General features: G+C 39.7%; 1 protein-coding gene across 6 annotated transcripts in view; it reads left to right on the top strand.

Annotated features, from left to right (window-relative positions):
• Positions 1-12,007, top strand: part of GRB10 (growth factor receptor bound protein 10) — a 150,588-nt gene that overhangs the window by 80,506 nt on the left and 58,075 nt on the right. For all 6 annotated transcript variants that reach the window (XM_040548522.1, XM_040548521.1, XM_040548517.1 and 3 more), the window contains one exon: positions 10,248-10,464. In XM_040548522.1, the coding sequence (XP_040404456.1) occupies positions 10,283-10,464 (182 nt within the window). In that variant the 5' untranslated portion in view covers positions 10,248-10,282. The remainder of the gene's footprint in view (positions 1-10,247; positions 10,465-12,007) is intronic.

Raw genomic sequence — 12,007 nt, 5'->3', positions numbered from 1 at the left:
TCTGACACAGGAGATAAGAAAAAGATGCCTGAGTAAAACTTTAGAAAATCATCTTGAATAGAAATGTATATATGGTGAGATGGTAGAATAAACTTTAAAAACCAGTAATTTTCATTCATGCAAGCATAAGGAAAACACAGTATTTTTAAGATACTTCCTTGGTTTCCTCAATGTAAAAATATGCAGTCTCAATGTAAAAATATGCAGTATTAATAAAGATTCAAGTAAACCTGACCTTTGCTGTGTCAAATAACAGCTCATGCTGATACAGGATATCCTCTTAAAGTCACTCACCCGTAAATATGACTTTCTAATATAAGATGCAGTCTGCCAAGTGTTTACCATGTGGCCAGCAGACAGTATTTCAATTCATCAATCCCTTGCCATCCGATGTTGTGCTTCCTGAGTTTTGACTGGAAGTGCCTTAACGGGTCAGTAGGTTAACACTGTTTTCCCCTTTCTCTGGAAAGCTGAAGTAGATTTTCTGTTCATTTTTGTGTGGTCTACACAGGCTAGCAGCAGTTCTGCTGCCTTGTTGGGCATGCCAGGCATTACGCAGCCGTATTTTCTGGGAGGATGAGTGACAGCCTTCCTGCAGTCGTGATTTTGGAACGTAACACCACAGCTTTCCTTCCTGATTCTGCTGTAGAGATGATGCACAAAGATTGAGGCATCCAATTAACCGTATCAGGATGATGAGATATGAATAGAGGATCCCTGGGCTGGCTGGTTGGTCTGTCAGTCTCTTGTGCACTCAGTCACTTGCTCTCCCACCCACTCTCCTTTTGTTTCCCCCCTCCGGTGTAAAGGAAAAGGCCACAGTATGGCTGAGTGCCTGACTATTACTTGCATGATTATGACAAGCTTTACATTTGCCTCTGTTTGTTTCTCCATTGGGGTCTGCTCACCCCATGGTATATCAGGGTTTTCCCCGATGCAACCACTCTGTGCTTCTGTAGGGTTTCCCGAGACTTGATCTCCTCCAGCTCCAAGTTTGGCCTTAGAAAGAGTGAGTACCCCACTCTGTCCTGTGAGGTGCTAGCAGGGGTATCTTCTCTTGTTGGTATTATTATCTGTCCTCTGTGTAACTGATGGAGATGTTTTTTTTTCCTGTCTTTACAAACCCAACCAAACACACACTTTCCTTTTAAGATCTTTCTTAGTCTTTTTCTTGAACTAATACTTTAAAATTGGGTGATATGATAAAATGGTACAGGGTGACCACTGAACGTAATATTCATAGAAGAAAATTGCAGATGTTACCAGTTTCTTGAAAATTAATCATCTGGCTAGATTTTGTAACCATCCCAGGAATGACAATTTCCCAGAGGTCTACTTAACCTCAGACTGCTTTAAGTGACCTGTTTACTCACTATTTACTATACAACATTGCTTCTGAAAACACTGGCTGTACAGAGCCATTTGAAAGGCTGTCAATTGCTGTTAACAGGAGCTCTGCCATCAACGAGTGCTAAAACCGGGGTGTGTGGTGTGTTCGCTGACCAGCATTTGGCCATTCCTGCTCTCTGTGCAGTAACACTGGATCAACTGGTGTAGTATTTGGGTTTTGGCTCAAATGTTTTTTTTTGAAAGCTGCAAAATTAGTTCCTAGAAAACGCATATTGGGAAAATTAAATCCCAACTTTTTGTTTCCTAACTGGGATGCTGGGGTGTGTAAAGGGACTGGCCATACATACGTATTTTATCTTACCACTTATAATTATAATAAAGCTCATATGCATATGCATGATCATTCTAGATGTTTTAGATGTTTTCCTTAGGTTTTCTTAGGTTTCCTTAAGTTTCCCTCTCTCATAGCAACATCATAGGTGCTTCAGCATCTGTGCCTTAGAACCGAGCAAGGGCCCAAAGGTGGTGGTGGGTTACCCACTGTGAGCAGTCTTCTGTGCAAACGATGAGTTGTAAGTGCATTGCAACAAAGGGCCAGCCTGACTTCACGGTTCCTATGTTAGAAATGGGAACTTGCATGCTGAGAGGCACTTCTGAAGGCCGTGAATAATTGGAGTCTTATCAAAGGGCAAAATCATTAAAATGTTATCAGAGATATGCTTTACCTTAGTTTGTCTCTGAAATTAAACAGACAAACAAACAAATCCGCTTTATCCTCATCCTCTCCCCCCAAAATACCTAGCTTTTGTCATCTTTATGCTTTATGATGTCAAGTTGTTAGGTGTGTGAATTGGGCAAGAGCTGAATTTTTCATTTTTTAACCCTACTGTTTTCTTCCATTAGAATTCCTGAAAACTTGTTTTATATGATCAAGACTAGTCTGAGGGTACAATTGCATTATTTCCTGCTGTAGGACACCTGTAACCAGTTGCTCCTGTTACTCATTAACGCTTTGATTTTGACTAACACCTTTCATATGTAGCTTATTCCTATAGCTGTTACCTAGCAACATTAATTTTGTTCAATTTAGTTTGTCTTCTATTTCAAGGGATTTATAAGGTGTGTTTTAAGAATGTTACCGAAGTCTAACCATAAACCTTTTAGTAAGAAGGTGTTTATAAAGTGAATTCTCTCCACCACCTGTAATTAACATACATACATTTTATGTTAGCCTTTGCAACCGTGTTGGCAGAAATTGGAATAGATGTATGTGGGATTTAAAAACTACCTGCAGAACACTGGAGTAATTACAAGTTCCCTGGTGACTTCTCTGTGCAGCATTTCAGTGAGCTTAAGGATCGTGGATGCCTATCTCAATTTCGTGCTCTTTTACAGAACAGCATCTCTGCTTCTTGCTCTTCTTTCCACAGCATGGTCTATTTAGCATTTTGGAAGCTGCACATACACTGATGTGACATTTTGTAAGCCAGCAACCATAGTTACGGTACGAAGTAGAGGATTTCACTGAAGATGATTGATATTAGAAAGTAAAGGACTCTTCAGTTCAGAGTCCCATGAGGGGACTTGCAGGGTGCGCAAAGTTCTCAAATTTTGGGGTTCACAGTTGTTGTTTTTAATTCAGACTAAATCACTTGGAACTTGGCGATGTGTGTGGGAGAAAAGCTGGGGCTGTGTCTTCACTTTAAACAAACAAAAAATCTCCGGGCTCCTAACGTTCAACAAAGGTAGTCTTTTGATATTTTTGGATTTGGGTCTGATAGTGTACCTGGAGAACAGCATGAATGCGTAGGGTTTGCAAGTTGTTTTTTTTTTTTAATTTTCTTTTTTTGTTTTGTGTACAAAGCTATCCCTTGTATGTAGTTCTTAATGTTGAAGGGAGAGGTTGCACGGAATTGGAGCTGGTACTAGGAACTGGAACATGTCATTCAGCTGTAGCACCTCTGTGGAGGTCATGGCGGGAGGGCTTTAAAGGAAATTGTAAGAAATCTGCTTGGTGTCACTCGCCTTCTGTTGCATGCATCTTTCATGGGTGTAGTAGCTGTTGAGTCCTAAATACACATAGCTGTAGGCTGCTGTAGGCTACATAGGGGCTGTAGGTAACTCTTTAACTGCACAAGAACTGCAAGTCCAAATAGGCAACTGGAGCCTGCGGCATCACTGGAAGTTCTAACAGTTTGTGGAGGAAGGTGAGACATTTGTGTAAGCATAGAAAATGAACTTATAAGTTCAGAGAGAGAGAAGGGAACAGAAGCCTATGTCTGTTATCTGGAGTGGAGTTTTTTGTATTATTATAATTATGTGTTGTCAGCAATAGTGTCTTGCCGAAAGCTTTAGTGTTTGAATTTCTGAAAAATCCTACCAAAACAGCATTTGGACATGACACTGGAGGGACATGCAGCAGTACTGCCAAACTCTTGCAGACGATCCCTGTAAAAAGGTGTTATTGTGTAAAAAGGAACTTGAGGCAATGCTTACCTGGGTGGTTATTTCTGATTGTAAATCAGAATGAGATTTCCACAACACCAAAAACCTTGTAAAACACATCACCGATATGACTCAGAATAATTTATATGCAATTTTAGGAGATCTGAAACAGGATGTTGAGGTGGATACTACAGGTATTTTACATCTCTTTTTTCCCTTTTCAATTCTGGTAAAGTCCATTTTAGTATAAATTTATTTTTCCTGTATTACCCACAATTTATGTAGTGTATCACCACATAATCAATGCAGGATGCTAGGGTATATGGAACCATGTGTACCTTTTCTTTCCCTGTTTCTCTCTGTCTCCTTGAGGGTCAATTAATGTGCATTAAGAGGACATTGAAAACATGGTCCTTTACTTTGCTAAGCTTGGATGAAATCTTATGTTACTTGTACCTTAGCTTCTTTGCTTTGTCAAGTAGGGTCTTGAACATGCAGCACTGAACCTGATTTTGGAGAACTGATTTACCAGAGTTAGTCTGTCAGATAGGGACGGGATCAAAATCAGCAGCTGTCCTACTGTAATATCAAACACTTGTTTATATACACACTGTTATGTTACCTATAGTATCAAATACACTTCCATGGAGACAGAGAGGTGGTATAGCCTTTTTATAAATCTTCTGCTCAGTTCCTAGTAGAACTCACATTAGTCTTTTCTGTGAACTGATAAGAGGGGTAATACTGAAGAATTAAATTCTGAAATGAGTAAACAAGAAGGAAGTTATGTAAGTATACAGCTTTAAAATCACAGCTCACTTAAGTCCTGCAGTGTTTTTCGGAGTATTCCCTATGAGATACAGACTGTATGTAAAAAGGAAGGGTGTTTGCTGAGCTGCCATTTAGAGAAATAAAATGTAACCTGGTCTCCAGTCCAAAGCCAGGATTCTTTCCATGTTCAGCTTTTTTCAGTAAACAGAAGCACTGCAGTGTAACGAGCCCCCTGACAGCTGTGGAAATACCTGCTTAATTCAGGAGGCTGCCACAGATGAAGCTGAGCAGAACTCATTTCAGCATTATACTGCTTCAGAGTAAGTGGGATACTGCTCATTCCTGTTAGCTGAGCTGACACATCAAGGCCAGCAAGAACCAAAATAAGTAAATAAATTAGGATCTAGGGGACAGGGAAGGGCTAGAAGCAGAAAGACAAATGGGACTTGGAAGGCCTTTGGTTAAGCAAAGATAAAGTTTACTCAGACTTAATTGAGTGGCTATCATCCCACTGTGGTATGCTCAAAAACAGTCAAATAGTATTCAAAGTGCTTTAGCTTTTGTGGAACATGAGAGCTTAGCTCACTAGCTCAATAGCAGTTTTAGTTTTATAACGGGATTCTCTCTTGCCTTGAACTGAACTTTTAAATTCTTTTTTTTGTAATTGAAATCATGATCTACTTTATCAAAAATTTTACTTGCAAAATCAAGTGAAGCTGGTTTGTGAACAAAGCCAAAGCTTAACAAATTGCGGGCAAAGCAGCAAAATGAAGCTCAAACAGCTGCCAGGGAGTGCAATTCAGTTCTAGTTTGGGAAAGCAAAGGCACAACAACTTTGCTCGCTGCCATGCCAAGTATTCTTATATGGTGTAGGAAGTTCTACAGAACTACCAGTATCCCCTCCAACACCAAAAACTTACGTTAAATAAATAAATAAATAAATAAATGAAAAGGCTGCTTCCATGTTTGTTCATGCAAGTTATAAGCTAACCTCTGTGTGGTTCAATTCAGAGAAAAAAACAGATATTTGAATATCCCTTTTCACTGCAGAATTTAATGCAGGTTAAGGAAAACAGTCTTTAGCATCCCTGGAAGCATACAACTGAAAGACAGCTGGAGAAAGAGGTACCTTGGAAGCCTGCATCTCTGCCTGCTGTAACAGCCAGAGGTAGTTCTTCCCAGTCAATCACAAAATTTGTGTGTGCGTACTGGGAGGACCAGCATGATATGATACTGTCTCAAAGGCTAATGATTTGCAAATGTTGTTGTTAGCTGGCAAGCTTCCTCAAAATCATGCAGCTTGTTTATTTTTTTCCATGTAGGATGATCTTGATAGAGGTTGTATCTTGCAGGTTGGTAGAGGAAGATAATCTGAAGGATTGGATTGCACTGTATCTGAAATTTCCTTTTGAATAGTATATCTGTAAATGATTTAAGCTTATCTTAGAAGTCCTGTGGATCGCTTATTTGATTTTTATTTAGTTAAGCTCTCTCTGTAGAGAGGCATCGCACGTAACATAGTGTATTACTTGGCAGGCTGAGACATCTGCTGGAACTTCCGAGGTAGGCTGCAGCAATGAGGTTTCTTATTGCAACATCCTGAAATCTCTCCAAAACATAATGGCATTTAGTAGTAAATGCTATTGTATAGAGATGAAACTGTATGAAATTCAAGATTGCAGGCTTTATCTCCAAAAAGCTTAAGGATATGCACTCCTGCAAAACTTGTATAGAAAAACTGAAGGCTGTTATTAGCAGTGCTGCACCCATGGAGAAAAGGAGCTGACAGGGGAATGAAACCAGATTCCAGACTTCAGTGCAACATATTATTAGGAAAACTCTATATTCACCTGTCCTGTTGGAAATTGAATTTAGGTGTGTAATTGATACGCTTAAAAGCCTGATATGGCAATTCAGTGCTTTAAGCTATGTACTTGGTTTCCTTAATGTTTTGCATGAAGTGCCTCATTTTGTGCTTATTAGACTTTGTATTACACCTTTGTGCCTATTTGATTATTCAGGGATAGCTTGAGCTGACTCTTAATCATTCTTCCCAAGTCACAATCATCAGAAAACTTAATGATCTTGCACACTAAAAGCTTTGTATAAATTGTTAATAAATTAACCCCCTCAGGGACAAAGTCAAACAGCTTTCCATAGAATGTACACCTTGACTTTCTTGCATTTCTGCTAAACAATTGTTGTTAGTTTCTGTAACTTACTCCCTGACTCTGTGGCCAGGGTCTTTATTCTATTTATTATAGAATTCTCTATTCTATATCTCCTTCATCCAACCTCTAAGCTTTTACTTGACAGCTAGCTGATACCCTAGAGCTTGGTCCTCTGGTACTGTAGATGAATGATAAAATTCAGAAGCCATGTAATCCAGCCTCTCCCTCTTTATACTCCTACTCTTGTGGTTCCCTTGTGATTGCTCAAGAAGTGCTTTAGGTATGTATTCTCCAAATAGGATAAGAATCTGGAGGATTGAATGAAACTTTAATTGCAAGTCTGTCTCAAGATCCCTAAAAATAGCTGGAAAATTATTGTAGATTAGTCCAAGCAAAGCAAAGACTAGATTATTGACAAATGCATGAAGTAGAGGACAGAGAGAAGATGGTGTAGCCTACTGAAGATGTCTTAATAGTTGGGTAGTATCTATTGAGTATAGTGACTGGGGGAAGTAGCCATAAAACAATAAAAAGAAGAAACCTGTTTGTAAGTTTTTTTGTTTGTTTGTTTGTTTTAATTTATGTTCAAACCTAGAAATCCTATGGGTATGTTTTCAGTGAAGACTAGGTGATTTTTACTTCAGTAAAGGTCCTCCTGACTCTTAGTGAGGAATGTAGTATTTCAAGTCATTAAATAGAGCTCGGAGGTATGTACGTGACTAGCACCTACTTAATTCTGAGCAGCTCTTCAATTCATCCGACGCTGAGAACTATGGTCATAGAACGATAGAATGGTTTGAGTTGGAAGGGACCTTAAAGACCATCTCGTTCCAAACCCCCTGCCATGGGCAGGGACACCTCCCACCAGACCAGGTTGCTCAAAGCCCCATCCAGCCTGGCCTTGAACACCTCCAGGGATGGGGCATACACAGCTTCTGTGGGCAACCTGTGCCAGTGCCTCACCACCCTCTGAGTGAAGAATTTCTTCTGAATAATCTAATCTAAATTTCCCCTCATTTAGTTAAAAGCCATTACCCCCTTGTCCTATCCCTACAACCCCTGACACAGAGTCCCTCCCCAGCTTTCCTGTAGGCCCTCTTTAGGCACTGGAAGCCCGCTATAAGGTCTCCACAGAACCTTTTCTTCTCCAGGCTGAACAACCCCAACTCTCTCAGCCTGTCTTTATGGGAGAGGTGCTCCAGCCCTCTGATCATCCTTATGGCCCACCTCTTGATTTTCTCTAATAGGTTTATGTCCTTCTTATGCTGGAGGCCCCATAGCTGAAGGCAGTGCTCCAGGTGGGGTCTCACGAGAGCAGAGCAGAGGGAGAGGATTTACCTGCCTGTCTTGCAGCCCAGGATATGTTTGGCTTTCTGGGCTGTAAGCACACATTGCCAGCTTGTGTTGAGCTTCTCATCAACCCCCAAGTCCTTCTTCTCAAGGCTGCTTTCAATCCATTCTCTGCCCAGCCTGTATGTGTGCTTGTGATTGCCCCAACCCATGTGCAGGACCTTGCATTTGGCCTTGTTGAACTTCACGCAGGCCTACTTCTCAAGCCTGTCCAGGTCTCTCAGGATGGCATCCCTTTCCTCTAGCATATTGACCACACCACACAGCTTGGTATCATCAGCAAACTTGCTGAGGGTTTGTTCAATTTCACCATCCACGTCACCAACAAAGATGTTAAACAGTGCCAGTCCCAATACTGACCCCTAAGGAACACCACTCGTTTCTGATCTCCACCTGGACATTGAGCTGTTGACCACAACTCTTTGAGTGTGACCATCCAGCCAATTCCTTACCCACCAAGTGGTCCATCCACCAAATCCATGTCTCTCTAGTTTAGAGACAAGGATATCATGGGGGACAGTGTCAAATGCTTTGCACAGGTCTAGGTAGATGATGTCAGTTGCTCTTCCACTGTCACCAATGCTGTAACTCTGTTGTAGAAAGCCAGCAGATTTGTCAGGCGTGGTCAGTGGTCATCAGCATTCAAAACAAATGCAATGTCATTGCAATGTTCAGATCCTGTTATGGTTATTGAGGCACATTGTTGGTAGACAGAAATTGAATGGTACTGTTTCTGGTGATGTTACTGTACTGATGGTGCCCTTCCAGAAAAGTGATAGTGGTACAAAATCACTTATGGCATCTCATCCAAAAAAAACCAAATAGTTGTGTAGTGGGTCACAAGCTGAGTAGCTGTTCCTGGTGCCTCGTTTACCTAGAAAATATGGCAAAAGAATGAATATCAGTAGCTATTTGGGGTAAGAAGCATATTTTAGCTGCATGGTGCTGTGTAAATGTTTGTTAGCTCCATTGGTTGGCTCTACTTTCTATCCATCTGTGACATGAAGAGTTTTGAGAAACTACGGTGTTTGTAGGCAGCTATAGTGTATTTTACCAGGCCAACTGATACACTTTAAAAAAAAAAAAAGAAGGGGGGGGCAAATTTTTGGAAACAAAGTTGGTTTTGGTCTAAAGTAGTTGTTTAGGCAGTCATTGTGAAGTAAGTAGAAGCAGATAAGCATGTGTGTGTTTGGTAGTGTGTTGAACTTCTAATAGTAGTGTAACTTGTGGCTAGGGAGTAATTACAATACTCTGAAATTGGAGTTCGGAGAGTGGTTAGTTCAAAAGACTCACAGAGTTCTGTTATCTTGCAGAGTAATTATTGTTAAGGAAGAACGAATTAACTTGAGTTATCTTAAGGTAAGAAGGCATATGCGGAAGAGATGGTCCCCTTTTTAGGGACATACATTTAGGGACATTTAGGTTCCTCCAGCCATTTGCACCACATCCCTGGTTGATTTACATTATGCTCCTTAAGGCAGGGGTCTTTATCGCATTACAGGAGTAAGCATACAAAACTTCCTATAAAGTCATTGGAATGATTAAAAAAAAAAACAAAAACCTTAGCATTGCCCTTCAAAATACTTTATCTCAAAAAAAGGCAGACACGCAGACGAGGGCATTTTAGGAAATTATAATGACAACTTTCCCACTTGTACAACAGAGGTGTATATCCTTTACCTATTGACTTGTGCAACACTGTCCTTCTTTCTTGTCTCTAAAGAATTGGATCTTTCAAACAGCGTTTATCAATCTGTTTGGCAATCTGAACTGAGATACATTTGTAAGTGATACACTTTTTGAAATGTATGTCAATTTAACAGTAAGTTGTGTTTCACATCAGCATTGGTATTATTAAAAATCCCGTAAAATATTGGTGATTGATTAGTAAATACAACAGTAGAAATATTCCATTCAGAGTCAATAGCTTTTTACTGAGGAAGACAAAATAAAACATGATCACCAGTGGCTTTTTTGTAAGAGTTACTAGCTATGTTTTTTTTGATGTAAAATAAATAAGTTTTCTGTAATAAAAATTTGCAATGTAAAAATATAGCTGTAGAATACCTGATAAGTTTGCTGAAATTTTGTCTTCAGTCTTCCAAAACTTTTTATCTGGGACTTTCAGGTACGTTATGCTGCTTTTATTTATTCTTTCAGATGACGACGTGGACCTGGAAGCTTTGGTAAATGACATGAATTCGTCATTTGAAAGTTTATACTCTACGTGCAGTATGCAGTCAGAAACCACTCCGCTCCTTCAAAACGGTCAGCTTAACCGCAGTCAGTTGCCAACCTCAGGATCTAGCGCCCTGCAGTCCATGTCTCCCAGGCAGAAGGTGCAGCGGTCTCAGCCAGTGCGCATTATGGCAGTCAGGTAGGAACGAGGGACTGCCCTCCATTTGGTTCAAGTTGTCTTGAACTAGCGTTAAAAGAACAACATTTTGAAATAGTAGATGAGCTTCAGTAGGGGTCTGGTAGTCTCACACTGGACTTCTGCATAGGAAAAACAAGTTACCAGGTAGGTGGAGGTCATAGATTTTCCATGTATTTTGTAATATGCAAATATGTCCCACTTCTACTCTTTTTGTCGATGTTTGATGTGCCTGTAGTAGCAGACATGCATAGAAGCATATCATTAGTACCAATTTTCAGAAATAATGTCCGTGTTTGGAAATAAATCCAAAGCTTTCAAAACTGTTCTCTCAGCTGTGGTGCCTATTAACAGCTTCTTGGCTTTATACAACATAATGAAGATACAGATATAGATGAGGTTGCATTCAGAGGGTTTTGATATACAAAAATATCTTAGTGGAGGTTTCCTGAAAAGTCCAAGACAAACAAACAAACAAAAAAATATGTTGTAGTTCTTTAACCATTCTTCCTAGAGCACTTTCGTTCACTTGAGTGCATAATGGTAGTCATTACAAAAGAGAAGCATTTAGGTTGTCTCACTGTTGTCAGGATGGGGACTTGAATTCAAGCTTAACCTGGAATACTCTCGGTGGCTATTGGAGAGTGTATAGATAAAGCTGAGGTTCTTAAAATCTTTTTAAATGGCAAGAAGAAAGGAGCTCCTGTTAGTATGTATATGTAAATTTCCTGAAGCAGATGTATTTGGAGTTTTCTTTTTCTTCTAGTTAAGAAAGCCTTCTCCAAAAGAAGTGAGGGGTAATAATAATAAAAGAAAAATCCAACGTCTAGAAAGGGTTGCTTCTAATTCTTCACACTGACGTGTTTCCTATAGGAATGATATTCTTAAGGCAAGCAGCTTTTCTATACGAACTTGTATGCAGTAACTGTAATACAACCATGCTAGCTAATGATGCAATCATGTCTACAAGTTTCATGTGTAACCTTGAATAGCACTGTACTAGAAAACTCACTGTAGAGCAGTATAGCTCTCCACGTTTTCCAAATGTCTCAGTCAAACTCATTTAAACTGTTTCTGTAACTTCAAAACTTAACAACTTTCTTTGGAAGACACTGCACTTCCATAAGCCCTAGAACATTGTGTTTATCATTAAAGAAAATAACAGCAAAACTTTTATTCAGGGTTATCTAGATACCTTTCCTGTACAGGGGAACAGCAGCTGTGTCTTTTCCTCAGCCTGAACAGAATGGTTGATTGTTGTAATTATCTTAAGATAATTATCTTAAGCTTTATGTGTATCTCAGTAATGAAATAAATGATACACTGAAGCATTGGAGACAGAACAGAGTGCAGCATGGTGTAATCTCATTTTAAGAAAACAACACCTTTTGAATTGTGTTCAATTTGTAATCCCAGTTATTGTAACGGAGGTCAATGCAAACACATAGTTCAAAACTTGCAATACAAAGAACTATTACACAGTTACTGATACAATCTTACATGATTTTTTATTCTCTAGAGAAGCGTGCATTCAGGTAGCTGTCAA

Source organism: Cygnus olor, chromosome 2 (genome assembly GCF_009769625.2).
Source record: "Cygnus olor isolate bCygOlo1 chromosome 2, bCygOlo1.pri.v2, whole genome shotgun sequence".
NCBI classification, from domain to species: Eukaryota; Metazoa; Chordata; class Aves; order Anseriformes; family Anatidae; genus Cygnus; species Cygnus olor.
The sequence above is the reverse complement of the archived record's forward strand: the minus strand, read 5'-3'. Positions and strand labels throughout refer to the sequence as shown.